The following is a 16016-nucleotide window of genomic DNA, read 5'->3' on the forward strand; positions in this document are numbered from 1 at the left end:
GAGCATGAATTAAATCAGTGATATTATTTTTGCATTTCGGCCTCCTTGGGTTATTCCTTTTCATGGTTTTGAGAGTGAGTACTTTTTGAACTCTACAGTTACCTGTATGGCTCTCTTATTTGTATTGAGGGTGTCCCCTTAACTGAAGAGACCAGACAGGGATGTATCCATGCCTAAGAAGACTGACTAGATATGTCTGTTTCAGATTAAACTCAATTGATGTCAAGTATCAGGTGTGGAAACTAGGAGTAGTGTTCACTGACAACGTAAGTAAAGCAGCCGTTTACTTTATCGTCCTACTGTGTTCTATATATGATGATGACTCATCCTTACATATGTGTTTTTATAGTCATTGTTTTCCATAGATAATAATGTAGATCATATGATGATAGCTGCTATAGTGTCTGTGATGTACCCAAGCTGTCTTCCTGTCTTATCTCGTGTGTGTACACAGTCCTTCCTGTACCTGGCATGGTATATGACCATGTCTGTCCTGGGCCACTATAATAACTTCTTCTTCGCTGCTCACCTGTTGGATATTGCCATGGGCTTTAAGACCCTTAGAACCATCCTGACCTCTGTTACCCACAATGGCAAACAGGTACAGTATAGACAACTATAAAACCCTGTTGCCATGTGGGGTGGGGGGGGGGGGGCTTTAGAGAATATTACATTTCCATAATGCTGTATATGTTTGTCAGTTGGTCCTGACTTTAGGGCTGCTGGCAGTGGTGGTGTATCTCTACACCGTTGTGGCCTTCAACTTCTTCCGCAAGTTCTACAACAAGAGTGAAGATGGAGTAGCTCTGGACATGAAATGTGACGACATGCTCACTGTGAGTTTAGCACATGTAGTAGCACATGCATGCAGACACACTGACACATAGTCTAAACTAGCCACGGAGTCTGAGAAGCCAAAGAGAAGGATTTCTGACAGTGATGCCCATAGTTGAGGTGAACATAGCCTTTGCCTTAATGCCCCTCATTATCCACCCTAGATTGATGGACACTTGGATTAAGATAACCCTCTCCAGCCTGAGCTGGGCTCTTTGTCTCACTGGGAATGAATTCTCCACTTTAATATGGTCTTGTCTGTTTTATTCCAATATGGATTTCACTGTCACTCACTCAGGACAGACAGACTTGTTATGCTTTAGAAATGCATTGCATTACAATACAATACACCAGACTTGAAGGTTCACCGGTAATGTTAGTATGACACGCAGATAGTATGGCCGACTAAGATGGCGCCGACCGAGATGGCCGCCTCGCTTCGCGTTCCTTGGAAAATATGCAGTATTTTGTTTTTTTATGTGTTATTTCTTACATCGGTACCCCAGGTAATCTTAGGTTTCATTACATACAGTCGGGAGGAACTACTGAATATACGATTAACGTCAACTCACCATCGTTATAACCAGGAATATGACTTTCCCGAAACGGATCCAGTGTTTTGTCTTCCACCCAATACAATGGATCTGATCCCAGCCGGGGACCCTATGTGACGCCGTAAAAGGGGCAAACGTAGCGTTCTCTTGGTCAGGCTTCGGAGACGGGCACATCGCGCTCCACTCCCTAGCATACTACTCGCCAATGTCCAGTCTCTTGACAATAAGGTTGATGAAATGCTCTGCTTCACGGAAACATGGCTAACTCAAGAGACGCTAACGGAGTCGGTGCAGCCAGCTGGTTTCTTCATGCATCGCGCCGACAGAAACAAACATCTTTCTGGTAAGAAGAGGGGCGGGGGGGTATGCCTTATGATTAACGAGACGTGGTGTGATCATCATAACAACACACAGGAACTCAAGTCATTCTGTTCACCTGATCTAGAACTCCTCACAATCAAATGTCGACCGCATTATCTACCAAGGGAATTCTCTTCGATCATAATCACAGCCGTATATATTCCCCCCCAAGCAGACACATCGATGGCCCTGAACGAACTTTATCTGACTCTTTGTAAACTGGAAACCACACACCCTGAGGCTGCATTCATCGTAGCTGGGGATTTTAACAAGGCTAATCTAAAAACAAAACTCCCTAAATTCTATCAGCATATCGATTGTGCTACCAGGGCTGGAAAAACCCTAGATCATTGTTATACTAATTTCCGCGACGCATATAAGGCCCTCCCCCGCCCCCCTTTCGTAAAAGCTGACCACGACTCCATTTTGTTGATTCCAGCCTACAAACAGAAACTAAAACAACAAGCTTCCGCGCTCAGGTCTGTTCAACGCTGGTCCGACCAATCTGATTCCACGCTTCAAGACTGCTTCGATCACGCGGATTGGAATATGTTCCGCATTGCGTCTAACAACAATATTGACGAATATGCTGATTCGGTGAGCGAGTTCATTAGGAAGTGCATTGACGATGTCGTACCCACAGCAACGATTAAAACATTCCCAAACCAGAAACCGTGGATTGACGGCAGCATTCGCGTGAAACTGAAAGCGCGAACCACTGCTTTTAACCAGGGCAAGGTGACCGGAAGCATGACCGAATACAAACAGTGTAGCTATTGTCTCCGCAAGGCAATCAAACAGGCTAAGTCCCAGTACAGAGACAAAATCGAGTCGCAATTCAACAGCTCAGACACAAGAGGTATGTGGCAGGGTCTACAGTCAATCACGGATTACAAAAAGAAAACCAGCCCCGTCGCGGACCAGGATGTCTTGCTCCCAGACAGGCTAAACAACTTTTTTGCCCGCTTTGAGGACAATACAGTGCCACTGACACGGCCCCCTACCAAAACCTGCGGGCTCTCCTTCACTGCAGCCGAGGTGAGTAAAACATTTAAACGTGTTAACCCTCGCAGGGCTGCAGGCCCAGACGGCATTCCCAGCCGCGTCCTCAGAGCATGCGCAGACCAGCTGGCTGGTGTGTTTACGGACATATTCAATCAATCCTTATCCCAGTCTGCTGTTCCCACATGCTTCAAGAGGGCCACCATTGTTCCTGTTCCCAAGAAAGCTAAGGTAACTGAGCTAAACGACTACCGCCCCGTAGCACTCACTTCCGTCATCATGAAGTGCTTTGAGAGACTAGTCAAGGACCATATCACCTCCACCCTACCGGACACCCTAGACCCACTCCAATTTGCTTACCGACCCAATAGGTCCACAGACGACGCAATCGCAACCACACTGCACACTGCTCTAACCCATCTGGACAAGAGGAATACCCATGTGAGAATGCTGTTCATCGATTACAGCTCAGCATTTAACACCATAGTACCCTCCAAACTTGTCATCAAGCTCGAGACCCTGGGTCTCGACCCCTCCCTGTGCAACTGGGTCCTGGACTTCCTGACGGGCCGCCCCCAGGTTGTGAGGGTAGGTAACAACATCTCCACCCCGCTGATCCTCAACACTGGGGCCCCACAAGGGTGCGTTCTGAGCCCTCTCCTGTACTCCCTGTTCACCCACGACTGCGTGGCCATGCACGCCTCCAACTCAATCATCAAGTTTGCGGATGACACTACAGTGGTAGGCTTGATTACCAACAACGACGAGGCGGCCTACAGGGAGGAGGTGAGGGCCCTCGGAGTGTGGTGTCAGGAAAATAACCTCACACTCAACGTCAACAAAACAAAGGAGATGATTGTGGACTTCAGGAAACAGCAGAGGGAGCACCCCCCTATCCACATCGACGGGTCAGTAGTGGAGAAGGTGGAAAGTTTTAAGTTCCTCGGTGTACACATCACGGACAAACTGAATTGGTCCACCCACACAGACAGCATCGTGAAGAAGGCGCAGCAGCGCCTCTTCAACCTCAGGAGGCTGAAGAAATTTGGCTTGTCACCAAAAGCACTCACAAACTTCTACAGATGCACAATCGAGAGCATCCTGTCGGGCTGTATCACCGCCTGGTACGGCAACTGCTCCGCCCACACCGTAAGGCTCTCCAGAGGATAGTGAGGTCTGCAGAACGCATCACCGGGGGCAAACTACCTGCCCTCCAGGACACCTACACCACCCGATGTCACAGGAAGGCCATAAAGATCATCAAGGACAACAACCACCCAAGCCACTGCCTGTTCACCCCGCTATCATCCAGAAGGCGAGGTCAGTACAGGTGCATCAAAGCAGGGACCGAGAGACTGAAAAACAGCTTCTATCTCAAGGCCATCAGACTGTTAAACAGCCACCACTAACATTTAGCGGCCGCTGCCAACATACTGACTCAACTCCAGCCACTTTAAAAATGGGAATTGATGGAAATTATTTAAAAATGTGCCACTTTAAACAATGCCACTTAATATAATGTTTACATACCCTACATTACCCATCTCATATGTATATACTGTACTCTATATCATCTACTGCATCTTGCCATCTTTATGTAATACATGTACCACTAGCCACTTTAAACTAAGCCACTTTATGTTTGCATACCCTACAGTACTCATCTCATATGTATATACCGTACTCTATACCATCTACTGCATCTTGCCTATGCCGTTCTGTACCACCACTCATTCATATATCTTTATGTACAAGCAAAAACATGTTTAGTTAAAGAATAAGATTGCTCAACTCGTTCATAATAAGAGTTGTGAATTCCCCATGGACTACCCCAGCAATGTTAAGTAGCAAAGTCAATTGGCTACTCCTCCTTGTTCTCCAGTGCTATATGTTCCACATGTATGTGGGCGTGAGAGCGGGGGGTGGCATCGGTGATGAGATTGAGGACCCGGCCGGGGACGAGTTTGAGGTGGTCAGGATCATCTTTGACATCACCTTCTTCTTCTTCGTCATCGTCATCCTCCTGGCCATCATTCAGGGTGAGACAGAATGTAGACGCTACACACACATTCTTCTCCATTGTTCACCAGTGAGTCAGCTAGATTTGTTGGTCTTTATGAATATTTCATATGTGATTGAGAATTTAGCAATGCTAATGTATCGGTTTATCCCTCTAGTGTCTTAAAGTTCTCCTGTAACCTGTCAGTTAATCATGCACAAATACTTGTGACACTAACACTCAAGTTTGTGTTTCCTGTAGGTTTGATAATTGATGCCTTTGGGGAGCTCCGTGACCAGCAGGAGCAGGTGAAAGAGGACATGGAGGTGAGATAAGTTTTGTGCTTTCTTTAAAACATTCACACACACCTATGTAATTATTTGAAGAACCTTCCGCACCTGTAATTCTCTCTTTCGAACATTTCCTAAAACATTATCTGTAAAAGTGACTTATCAAAGGAAGTTATCCATAGCGCACTTTTGGGTGCAGTAACAATATTGGTTTTGCGATATGGACTATCTTGAGGTCAACTCTAATCAGTGTGTAAATTGATGAGACTGTGGCTCATGTTTTAAGCGGATTCAGAGAGTGTTGTCAGAGCGTGTTATTCAATCAGTAGTCTTAATGAGGATACACTTATCTCTAATGAGATGGAGATAATTAGACCATGTTTTGAAAAAAAGGTTGTAAATTGCATATGCAGATAACCTGGGCTGTGGTTTATCAGAAAATACATATTTGCATCTGTATATATCTTTAAATTGAAGTAGATGGGAACCTTTTAGAGACTACACTCAGATGCATGTGCATGTGCACGTGCACACACCACTTTAAGGAATAATGTGTTCTGAAAGTCGGAGAGTGTATTTGCGGCATAATGAATTGATCTTGTGAAATGCAAATGTGGTCATTTCTTCATTTGATTACTAGTGCTGTCAAATGAAGAAAATAAATGTAGGCAAGTCCCGTGTGGCTCAGATGGTACAGCATGGCACTTGCAACACCAGAGTTGTGGGTTCGATTCCCATGGGGGACCTGTACAAACAAAACAAAAAAATGAAACTGTATCCACTCGCTACTATGTTGCTCTGGATAAGTGCGTCTCGTAAAATGTTAATTGTCAGATGGGCTGTGATTAATCGCGTTGTTGAGAAGCACATTTTAACCTCAATGTCAATTTGTTTTTACATCACATTGTAGATTTTAGGTATATACACTGCCTTCGGAAAGTATTCAGACCCCTTGACTTTTTCCACATTTTGTTACGTTAGAGCCTTGTACTAAAATTGATTAAATCATTTTTTCCCCTCATCAATCTACACACAATACCCCATAATGATAAAGCAAAAACAGGTTTTTATACATTTTTGTATTCAGACCCTTGACTCAGTATTTTATTGAAGCACCTTTGGCAGAAATTACAGCATCGAGTCAGCATTCTTGTGTATGATGCTACAAGCTTGGCACACCTATATTTGGGGAGTTTCTCCCATTCTTCTCTACAGATCCTCTAAAGCTTTGTCAAGTTGGATGGGGAGTGTCGCTGCACAGCTATTTTCAGATCTCTCCAGAGATGTTCGAACGGGTTCAAGTCCGGGCTCTGGCTGGGCCACTCAAGGACATTGAGACTTGTTCCGAAGCCACTCCTGCGTCGTCTTGGCAGTGTGCTATGGGTCATTGTCCTGTTGGAAGGTCCCGAACACTCTGGAGCAGGTTTTCATCAAGGATCTCTCTATACTTTGCTCTGTTCATCTCCCTCGATCCTGACTAGTCTCCCAGTCCTTGCCGCTGAAAAACATCCCCACAGCATGATGTTGCCACCACCATGCTTCATCGTAGGGATGGTGCCAGGTTTCCTCCATACGCTACTCTTGGCATTCAGGCCAAAGAGTTCAATCTTGGTTTCATCAGAACAGAGAATCTTGTTTCTCATTGTCTGAGAGTCTTTAGGTGCCTTTTGGCAAACTCAAAACAGGCTGTCATGTGCCTTTTACTGAGGAGTGGCTTCCGTCTGGCCACTCTACCATAAAGGCCTGATTGGTGGAATGCTGCAGTGATGGTTGTCCTTCTCGAGGGTTCTCCCATCTCCACAGAGGAATTCTAGAGCTCTGTCAGAGTGACACCTCCCTGACCAAGGCCCTTCTCACCCGATTGCTCAGTTTGGCCAGGTGGCCAGCTCTAGGAAGAGTCTCGGTGGTTCCAAACTTCTTCCATTTAAACTTCTTCGGGATCAGTGTCCCTTCCACGGGACGGTTGAGCTAATGTAGGCTAATGCGATTAGCATTAGGTTGTAAGTAACAAGAACATTTCCCAGGACATAGACATATCTGATATTTGTAGAAAGCTTAAATTCTTGTTAATCTAACTGCACTGTCCAATTTACAGTAGCTAAAGAAGAATACCATGCTAATGCTTGAGGAGAGTGCACCATTTTGAACATGTAAAGTTATTAATAAACATATTAGGCACATTTGGGCAGTCTTGATAGAAAAGTTTGAACAGAAATGCAATGGTTCATTGGATCAGTCTAAAACTTTGCACATACAGTGATGCCATCTAGTGGCCAAAATCTAAATTGCACCTGTGCTGGAATAATACATTATGGCATTTCTTTTGCATTTCAAAGATGATGGTACGAAAAAAATACAAAACAACTGTTGTTTTTTTCTTTGTATTATCTTTTACCAGATCTATTGTGCTATATTCTCATACATTCTTTTCACATTTCCACAAACTTCAACGTGTTTCCTTTCAAAGGGTACCAAGAAAATATCCTTGCTTCAGGGCCTGAGCTACAGGCAGTTAGATTTGGGTATGTCATTTTAGGCGATAATTGAAAAAAATGGGGCGGGTTCTTCTGGAAGGTTCTCCCATCTCCACAGTGGAACTCGGCGGGTTCTTGGCCCAGGCCCTTCTCCGCTGATTGCTCAGTTTGGCCGGGTGGCCAGCTCTAGGAAGAGTCTTGGTGGTTCTAAACTTCTTCCACTTAAGAATGATGGAGGCCACTCTGTTCTTGGGGACCTTCAATGCTGCAGACGTTTTTTGGTACCCATACCCAGATCGGTGCATCAACATAATCCCGCCTCAGAGCTCTACGGACAATTCCTTTGACTTCATGGCTTGGTTTTTGCTCTGACATGCACTTTCAACTGTGGAACCTTATATATACAGGTGTGTGCCTTTCCAAATCATGTCCAATCAATTGAATTTACCACAGGTGGACTCCAATCCAGTTGTATAAACATCTCAAAGATGATCAATGGAAAGAGGATGCGCCTGAGCTCAATTTCGAGTCTCATAGCAGGGTTTGAATACTTATTTATATAAGGTATTTCTGTTATGTATTTCTAATACATTTGCAAACATTTCTAAAAACCTGTTTTTGCTTTGTCGTTATGGGGTATTGTGTGTCGATTTAATTAGGATGTTTTTGTGTTTAATCCATTTTAGAATAAGGCTGTAATGTAACAAAATGTGGAAAAATACTCTGAATACTTTCCAAAGGCACTGCAGATGATGATGTATTCAGTGTATTTTCAATTCTTTCAAAAGATTGTGCACTAAAATTACAAAAACGTTAACTCGAGTTAACTGATTAACAGCCCTAATGATTACCCAGTCTACAATGAATGACCTTTTACAATATTACAAATTACTTCCAGAATACAGTACGCATGAAAACAACTAAAGCAGAGTTAGAATTAAGGGAATGCATTCACTATCTTTAACACAATAAGTACTTGTCGTGTTGGTTGTCTCTTTATGTTATTCACATGGAACAATATGCATGTGCTATAAATGTGTTATGTAAATGTGAGATACCTCTCTCTTCCTTCCCTGTAGACCAAGTGTTTCATCTGTGGAATCGGGAATGACTACTTGGACAATGTGCCCCATGGATTCGAAACACACACTCTGCAGGAACACAACCTGGCCAACTATCTGTGAGTTGATACCTGCTGTCTAGTTTCAGTGATATGTAACACTTTACTTAAATAAACCTGCCATCTGTAGCCTCGTGTGCCTGACGTCTAGACTTTGGACTAACATGCTCTCAACACTGACATCCCACAATCACAGGAATGACATGCCTGTCATACGATGATTGCTGACATATCATACCTCCCCCTTACACAACTTGTTAAGCAGAACATTTTCTTTTAGTCATTTAAAAAAAACTTTTGTGTGAAATTAGGTATTTGCTTGTCATGTACTTCCATCAGATATTTTTACAGATGTAATGTAGTTTTGTAGGCAGTAATATGACCATGATTAGGTATAGCCATTTAAAAGATCTGCTCTGTGATTAGTCAATGATTGAAGGAATCATTATCATGTCCACATTTGATTGCATCTCAATTCATGTGGAGCTTCACTTGTCCAACGGGAAATGTATATAGATGTCAATATATACTATTACATTAAATGTGGTGCTCAATGCTTAAATGGCCACTCTTCGCTCTCTTCAACAGTTTATTACTAATGTCAATATTAATGACCCGTTTCATTATTTAGGGTGTTTTATTTTAGCACTATTGGTTGATATGCATCTCTAATCATGTAAGCTGAGACTTATTATTTTATTATGAGTTGGAAATCACTGACATCGTTATAATTGGCGAGTCAATTATACCGGCCTCCCCATCAAAATTAGACGATACGTCCACAATAGTTTACTAAGGCCAGCTAACATTGCATGTGGTTATGTAACAGTCGTCACTGCTGCTTAGCAGTATTGCTTCCTTGCTCACAATATCCTTGCCAGTACTTGTGCTCACGCTAGTAATGCACGGGTTGACTCCTAAAGTTAACGTCAATCCACAGAGGCAAAAAGGACAATGTCAGAGTTTCGTTCAATAGGAGAAAGCTGTGAAATGGAAAGTTGAAAATAAAGAGAAGGGAGGGCCAGAAAAGTAATGTTTGGGAAAGATTTTGTGAAGTGGTAAAAGAGGATGATACTGTGCAAATGAATGGCGCTGATGGGTAGCCTACCCAACTTGCTAACGGCCCTCACTAATGGCCTGGCAGTCCCTCTAATCACTCTAAACACTTCATGATTGCAAAGGATTTTTTTATTTAATCCATTGTAGAATAAGGCTATAACGTAACAACTTGGAAAAAGTCAAGGGTTCGAATACTTTCCGAAGGCACTGTACACTCTTAGAAAAAAAGGTGCTATCTAGAACCTTGTCACGCCCTGACCTTGGAGATCCTTGTTATTCTCTATGTTTGGTTAGGTCAGGGTGTGATTTGGGTGGGCATTCTATGTTCTCTATTTCTTTGTGTTTGGCCGAGTATGGTTCCCAATCAGAGGCAGCTGTCTTTCATTGTCTCTGATTGGGGATCATACTTAGGCAGCCCTTTTTCCCTCCTTCAGTGTGGGATCTTGTCTTTGTTTGAGTGCATGTAGTTTGCACAACGAAGCTTTTTGTTCGTTGTATTGTTTTTTTTTCTTGGTGGAACATTTAAATAAAAGAATGTACGCCTACCACGCTGCACCTTGGTCTCCTTCCGACGACAAACGTTACAAATCTATAATGGTTATTTGGCTGTCCACATACAATAACCTTTTTAAAAACCCTTTTTGTTTCCATGTAGAACCATTTTGGATTACATGTAAAACCATTTTCACAGAGGGTTCTACATGGAACCCAAAATAGTTTTACCTGTAATTAAAAAGGGTTCTACCTGGAACCAAAAGTGGTTATCCTATTGGGATAGCCGAATAACCATTTTGGAACCTTTTTTTCAAAGAGTGTAGAGGTGCTATCTTTTTAAGCATCATAAAAGCTGCTAATATTTAAACTCCATAAAATATGCATCCAAGCCAAACTGAAACCTAATCAGAAACATGTTAGGTTTTCCTAGCTTTTTATTTCGTTACATTTGGTCAAACTGATGTCATTTGGGAATTTTGTAAAGAAAAGTTATTGCATTTTCTCCACGGTCCCTAAATGTCTTTGCTCCTCAAAAAAAGCAGAGATGACAGAACTTTACCGTTGTCAACTAGATTTAAGCATTCATTCTATCATTTCTGACATTATTCTGGTGAGCAACAGTTTATTTAGTGTTCTAGGACAACATATAATGACAGAAAGGAAGCTGCATGTATCTAATTATAGACAAATAGCCTACCAACATGTATAAACATGAACTAAATCAGACAAAAAAAATCCTGCACCCCCTGTCAATTCCCGCTGTCTCTGACTGAAGCCTACAATGCATTTTTGTATATTAGCGGGTTAGGGTTGGGTGCGGGTTATTAGCAATTGCAGGCGGTTGCAGGTGAACAAACAGCTGACCCGTGCACCACTAGCTCAAGCCTTCTGCCTCGCCAACACGTGACTGTGCTGCTTTAGAACGTACTAACTATTTGCCCACTAAAAATGATTAAATTCATTGGAGCCATTTCAAGCTGTGGGGTGAGTTTATCCGGTACGATCTGACTCCATTACACTTACTGTTATTGTGTACTGTAACTTTCAACATGTGTTTTGCTACGTATACCATACATTTTCAATAGAGTAGAATGAGATTCCATTTTTTTGTTGTGAAAGCCTCAACCCTGTTTCCAAATCAACCATGTTCTACTGCCTGTATCAGTCACATGTTGTTAGGAGTTTCTCAATGTGTCTCTCAACCTGTTCTCTCCTGACAGATTCTTTGTGATGTACCTCATTAACAAAGATGAAACAGAACACACGGGCCAGGTAATACTGCTGATATCCACCTATTCTGTGCATCAAGTTACATGAAAGATCATGATGTAGCCTAATATATGAATTCCTGTTGCCCTTGACACTGTTGACTTGTCCTTGACAGGAATCCTACGTATGGAAAATGTACCAGGAGCGATGCTGGGAATTCTTTCCTGTCGGTGACTGTTTCCGTAAACAGTATGAAGACCAGCTCTGCTGAAGGGATGAGGGATATCTGATGTGTGTCATGATAACATCATCATATAGGATGACACGGTGCCTTCAGAAAGTATTCACACCCCTTGACTTTTTCCACATTTTGTTGTCACAGCCCAAATGTTATATTGATTATTTTGTGTCACTGGCCTATACACACTACCCCATAATGTAGAAGTCTAATTATGTTTTTCAACATTTTTACACATTAATTACAAATGAAAAGCTGAAATGTCTTGAGTCAATAAGTATTCAACCCCTTTCTTAAGGCAAGTCTAAATAAGTTCAGGAGTGAAAATGTGCTTAACAAGTCATATAATAAGTTCCATGGACTCGCTCTATGTGCAACAATAGTGTTTAACATGATTTTTCAGTGACTACCTCAGCTCTGTACCAAACACATACAATAATCTGTAAGGTCCCTCAGTCGAGCAGTGAATTTCAAGCACAGATTCGAACACAAAGACCAGGGAGGTTTTCCAATGCCTCGCAAAGAAGGGCACCTATTGGTAGATGGATAAAAATGCAATAAAAAGCAGACATTGAATATCCTTTTGAGCAGGGTGAAGTCATTATTACCGTTTGGATTGTGTATCAATACACCCAGTCACAAAAAATATACAGGCATCCTTCCTAACTCATTTACCAGAGAGGAAGGAAACCGCTCAGGGATTTCACCATGAGGCCAATGGTGACTTTAAAACAGTTACAGAATTATGGCAAGAAAATGTACTTTATGTCCAGAAAACAAAGTGTTATGTTTGGGGCAAGTCCAACATAACACATCACTGAATACCACTCTTAATATTTTCAAGCATGTTGGTGGCTGCATCATGTTATGGGTATGCAAGCACTATGGAGTTTTTTATGATACAAAGAAACGGAATAGAGCTAAGCAAAGGCAAAATCCTAGGTTTTTGTCCTGTTATTGACCTAGTTACAGTTTTGACTTAAATCTACTTAAAAGATCTATGGCAAGACCTGAAAATGGTTGTCTAGCAATGATCAACAACCAATTTGACAGCTTGAGGAATTAAAAAAATAGTAAATGGCAAATGTTGCACAATCCAGGTGTGGAAAGGTCTTAGAGGCTTACCCAGAAAGACTCACAGCTGTAATCAATGCCAAAGGTGACTCAGGAGTGTGAATTCTTATGTAAATTAGATATTTCTGTATGGATGAACATTTGCTAACATAAAAAAACAAACATGTTTTCACTTTGTCATTATGGATTATTGTGTGTACATGGGTGAGAAAAATATATTTAATCCATTTTGAATTCAGGCTGTAAAACAACAAAATGGAGGAATAAGTCAAGGGGTATGAATACTTTCTGAAGGCACTTTGGAATGAGGCTCAAACTCACCTTAAATATGGTATGCACTGAAGTCAACTACTGAATATTATCAACTGGGTGGTTCGAGCCCTGAATGCTGATTGGCTGACAGCCGTGGTATATTTTATTTTTATTTTTTATTTAACCTTCATTTAACTAGGCACGTCAGTTAAGAACAACTTCTTATGTACAATGACAGCCTACCAAAAGGCAAAAGGCCTCCTGTGAGGACAGTGGGCTGGGATTAAAAATAAAACAAATACAGGACAAAACACGCATCACGACAAGAGAGACAACACTACATAAAGAGAGACCTAAGACAACAACAGCATGGCAGCAATACATGACAACAACATGGTACTGTAGCAACACAACATGGTAGCAGAAATGGTACAAACATTATTGGACACAGACAACAGCGACAACAACGTGAAGCAGCCGCAACTGTCAGTAAGAGTGTCCATGATTGAGTCTTTAAATGAAGAGATGGAGATAAAACTGTCCAGTTTGAGTGTTTGTTGCAGCTCGTTCCAGTCGCTAGCTGCAGCAAACTGAAAAGAGTAGCAACCCAGGGATGTGTGTGCTTTGGGGACCTTTAACAGAATGTGACTGGCAGAACAGGTGTTGTATGTGGAGGATGAGGGCTGCAGTAGGTATCTCAGATAGGGGGGAGTGAGGCCTAAGAGGGTTTTATAATAAGCATCAACCAGTGGGTCTTGCGACGGGTATACATAGATGACCAGTTCACAGAGGAGTATAGAGTGCAGTGATGTGTCCTATAGGAAACATTGGTGGAAAATCTGATGGCCGAATGGCAAAGAACATCTAGCCGCTCGAGAGCACCCTTACCTGCCGATCTATAAATTACGTCTCCGTAATCTAGCATGGGTAGGATGGTCATCTGAATCAGGGTTAGTTTGGCAGCTGGGAGTGAATCAAATCAAATCAAAAAAGAGGAGCAATTACGATAGAGAAAACCAAGTCTAGATTTAACCTTACACGGAACCCAAACTAGATGCGCGCCATAGTGCATAAATGTATTTTGTCCCCCCCCACACCGAATGCAATCACGACACGCAGGTTCAAATATCACAACAAACTCTGAACCAATTACACTAATTTGGGGACAGGTCGAAAAGCATTAAACATTCATGGTAATTTAGCTAGCTAGCTTGCACTTGCTAGCTAATTTGTCCTATTTACTAGCTTGCTGTTTCTAGCTAATTTGTCCTGGGATATAAACATTGAGTTGTTATTTTACCTGAAATGCACAAGGTCCTCTACTCCAACAATTAATCCTCACATAAAACGGTGAACTGAATCGCTTCTAGTCATTTCTCCTAGGCTTTTTCTTCTCTTGACTTTATATTGCGATTGGCAACTTTCATAAATTAGGTGCATTACCGCCACTGACCTCGTTCGTCTTTCAGTCACCCACGTGGGTATAACCAATCAGGTGATGGCACGTGGGTACCTGCTTCTATAAGCCAATGAGGAGATGGGAGAGGCAGAACTTGCAGCGCGATCTGCGTCACAAATAGAACTCTATTTTAGCCTTTGGCAACGTAGATGCTCGTTGGCACGCGTGAGCAGTGTGGGTGCAATAATTGAATAATATAGATTTCTACATTTATTTTGCCAAGCGAGTGGTGTAGTCATCCTGTTAGCCTGCAGCTTTGATATGTGCTGATATATGATATATATCAGACAGTATACCACGGGTATGACCAAACATTTATTTTTACTGCTCTAATTACGTTGGTAACCAGTTTATAATAGCAATAAGGCACCTTGGGGGTTTGTGGTTTATGGCCAATATACCACGTCTAAGGGCTATGTCCAGGCACTCCGCGATGCGTCGTGCGTAAGAACAGCCCATAGCTGTGGTTTATTGGCCATATACCACACCCCCTCAGGCCTTATAGCTTAATGATCTATATATTTTTTGTCACACTGCATCTGTTAACAGTTTACCACTCATTTAGTAGATTTCCTATCTTCCTATGTATAATCCAGAGTGACGAATGTGGACTGTCAAATGGAAAAGGATGATATCCACGTTTATCCCTGGTCTGAAAGCATAATGTATGTGTTTTGTGTGGAGAGAATTAGTCACTTAAATACACCAGCTCTGGTTGTTCTGAGATGACTGCCCTTACAAAAAAAAATTGGAAAAAGACGTGGTTTTCGGGCACGTGTGTGAACACGTGTAAACAAATCATGGAAAAATGTTCACGTGATGAAAAAATATTTTTTTAATCTTCACATGAGTCAGACAAATGTTTTTTTTGAGTTCACATGTTATTTTTCATCACTCCCGGCTACATCTGGTTTCCCATTCAGGGACCAACCACGACCAACCCTGCTTAGCCTCAGTGGCAAACCATCAGTGGGATGCAGGGTGCTATGTTGCTGGAATGAATGTGCCAAAACCTACAACTGGAAAAAAGGCAGGAAAGGCAAAGGCCAGGGTAACATCCAAAGATAGGGAAAATTCCAGGAAAGAAGGACGTGTTTATTTTAAAATCGTGTTACCATAAAAACAATTTGACTGAAAAAAATGTTTAAGAAAATAAATTTAAAATGTATTTCTTCTCGCATTTCGAAATTATTTCCTTGCAATGATTTCATAAGTTTGGCTTGATATTAACAGCACAAAAGTAACTCACTCACTAGAGGATTCCACCATATAATAACACTATTACTCTATTAAAGGTGTTTAAAGCAGCAATCCTTAATTGAAACATTAACAAAGTTGACTCCCTGCCACAGTTGTGGTAAAAAGCTGAGGGACGGTGCTGGAGAAATGCAACCCCTCTGAAATCTATAGACGACACTATGGATTACATTTAACATTTTAGTCATTTAGCAGATGCTCTTATCCAGAGCGATTTACAGTTAGTGCAGTCATCTTAAGACAGCTAGGTGGGACAAACACATATTACAGTCATAGTATGTACACTTTTCCTCAAAGTAGCTGTCAGCAAAGTCTGATAGCTACTAATGGTTGAGATAAG

The 16016-nt window shown here is 42.0% G+C and overlaps 1 protein-coding gene across 1 annotated transcript in view; it reads left to right on the forward strand.

Annotated features, from left to right (window-relative positions):
• LOC129836413 (ryanodine receptor 2-like) overlaps positions 1-15587 on the forward strand; it is an 89700-nt gene extending 74113 nt beyond the window's left edge. The window contains exons 95-102 of the mRNA XM_055902533.1: positions 206-266; positions 455-601; positions 702-836; positions 4633-4789; positions 5011-5075; positions 8593-8693; positions 11408-11459; positions 11572-15587. Of these exons, the coding sequence (XP_055758508.1) occupies positions 206-266; positions 455-601; positions 702-836; positions 4633-4789; positions 5011-5075; positions 8593-8693; positions 11408-11459; positions 11572-11667 (814 nt within the window). The 3' untranslated portion in view covers positions 11668-15587. The remainder of the gene's footprint in view (positions 1-205; positions 267-454; positions 602-701; positions 837-4632; positions 4790-5010; positions 5076-8592; positions 8694-11407; positions 11460-11571) is intronic.
• Positions 15588-16016: the final 429 nt, after the last annotated feature.

This window comes from Salvelinus fontinalis, chromosome 37, assembly GCF_029448725.1.
Source record: "Salvelinus fontinalis isolate EN_2023a chromosome 37, ASM2944872v1, whole genome shotgun sequence".
Taxonomy (NCBI): domain Eukaryota; kingdom Metazoa; phylum Chordata; class Actinopteri; order Salmoniformes; family Salmonidae; genus Salvelinus; species Salvelinus fontinalis.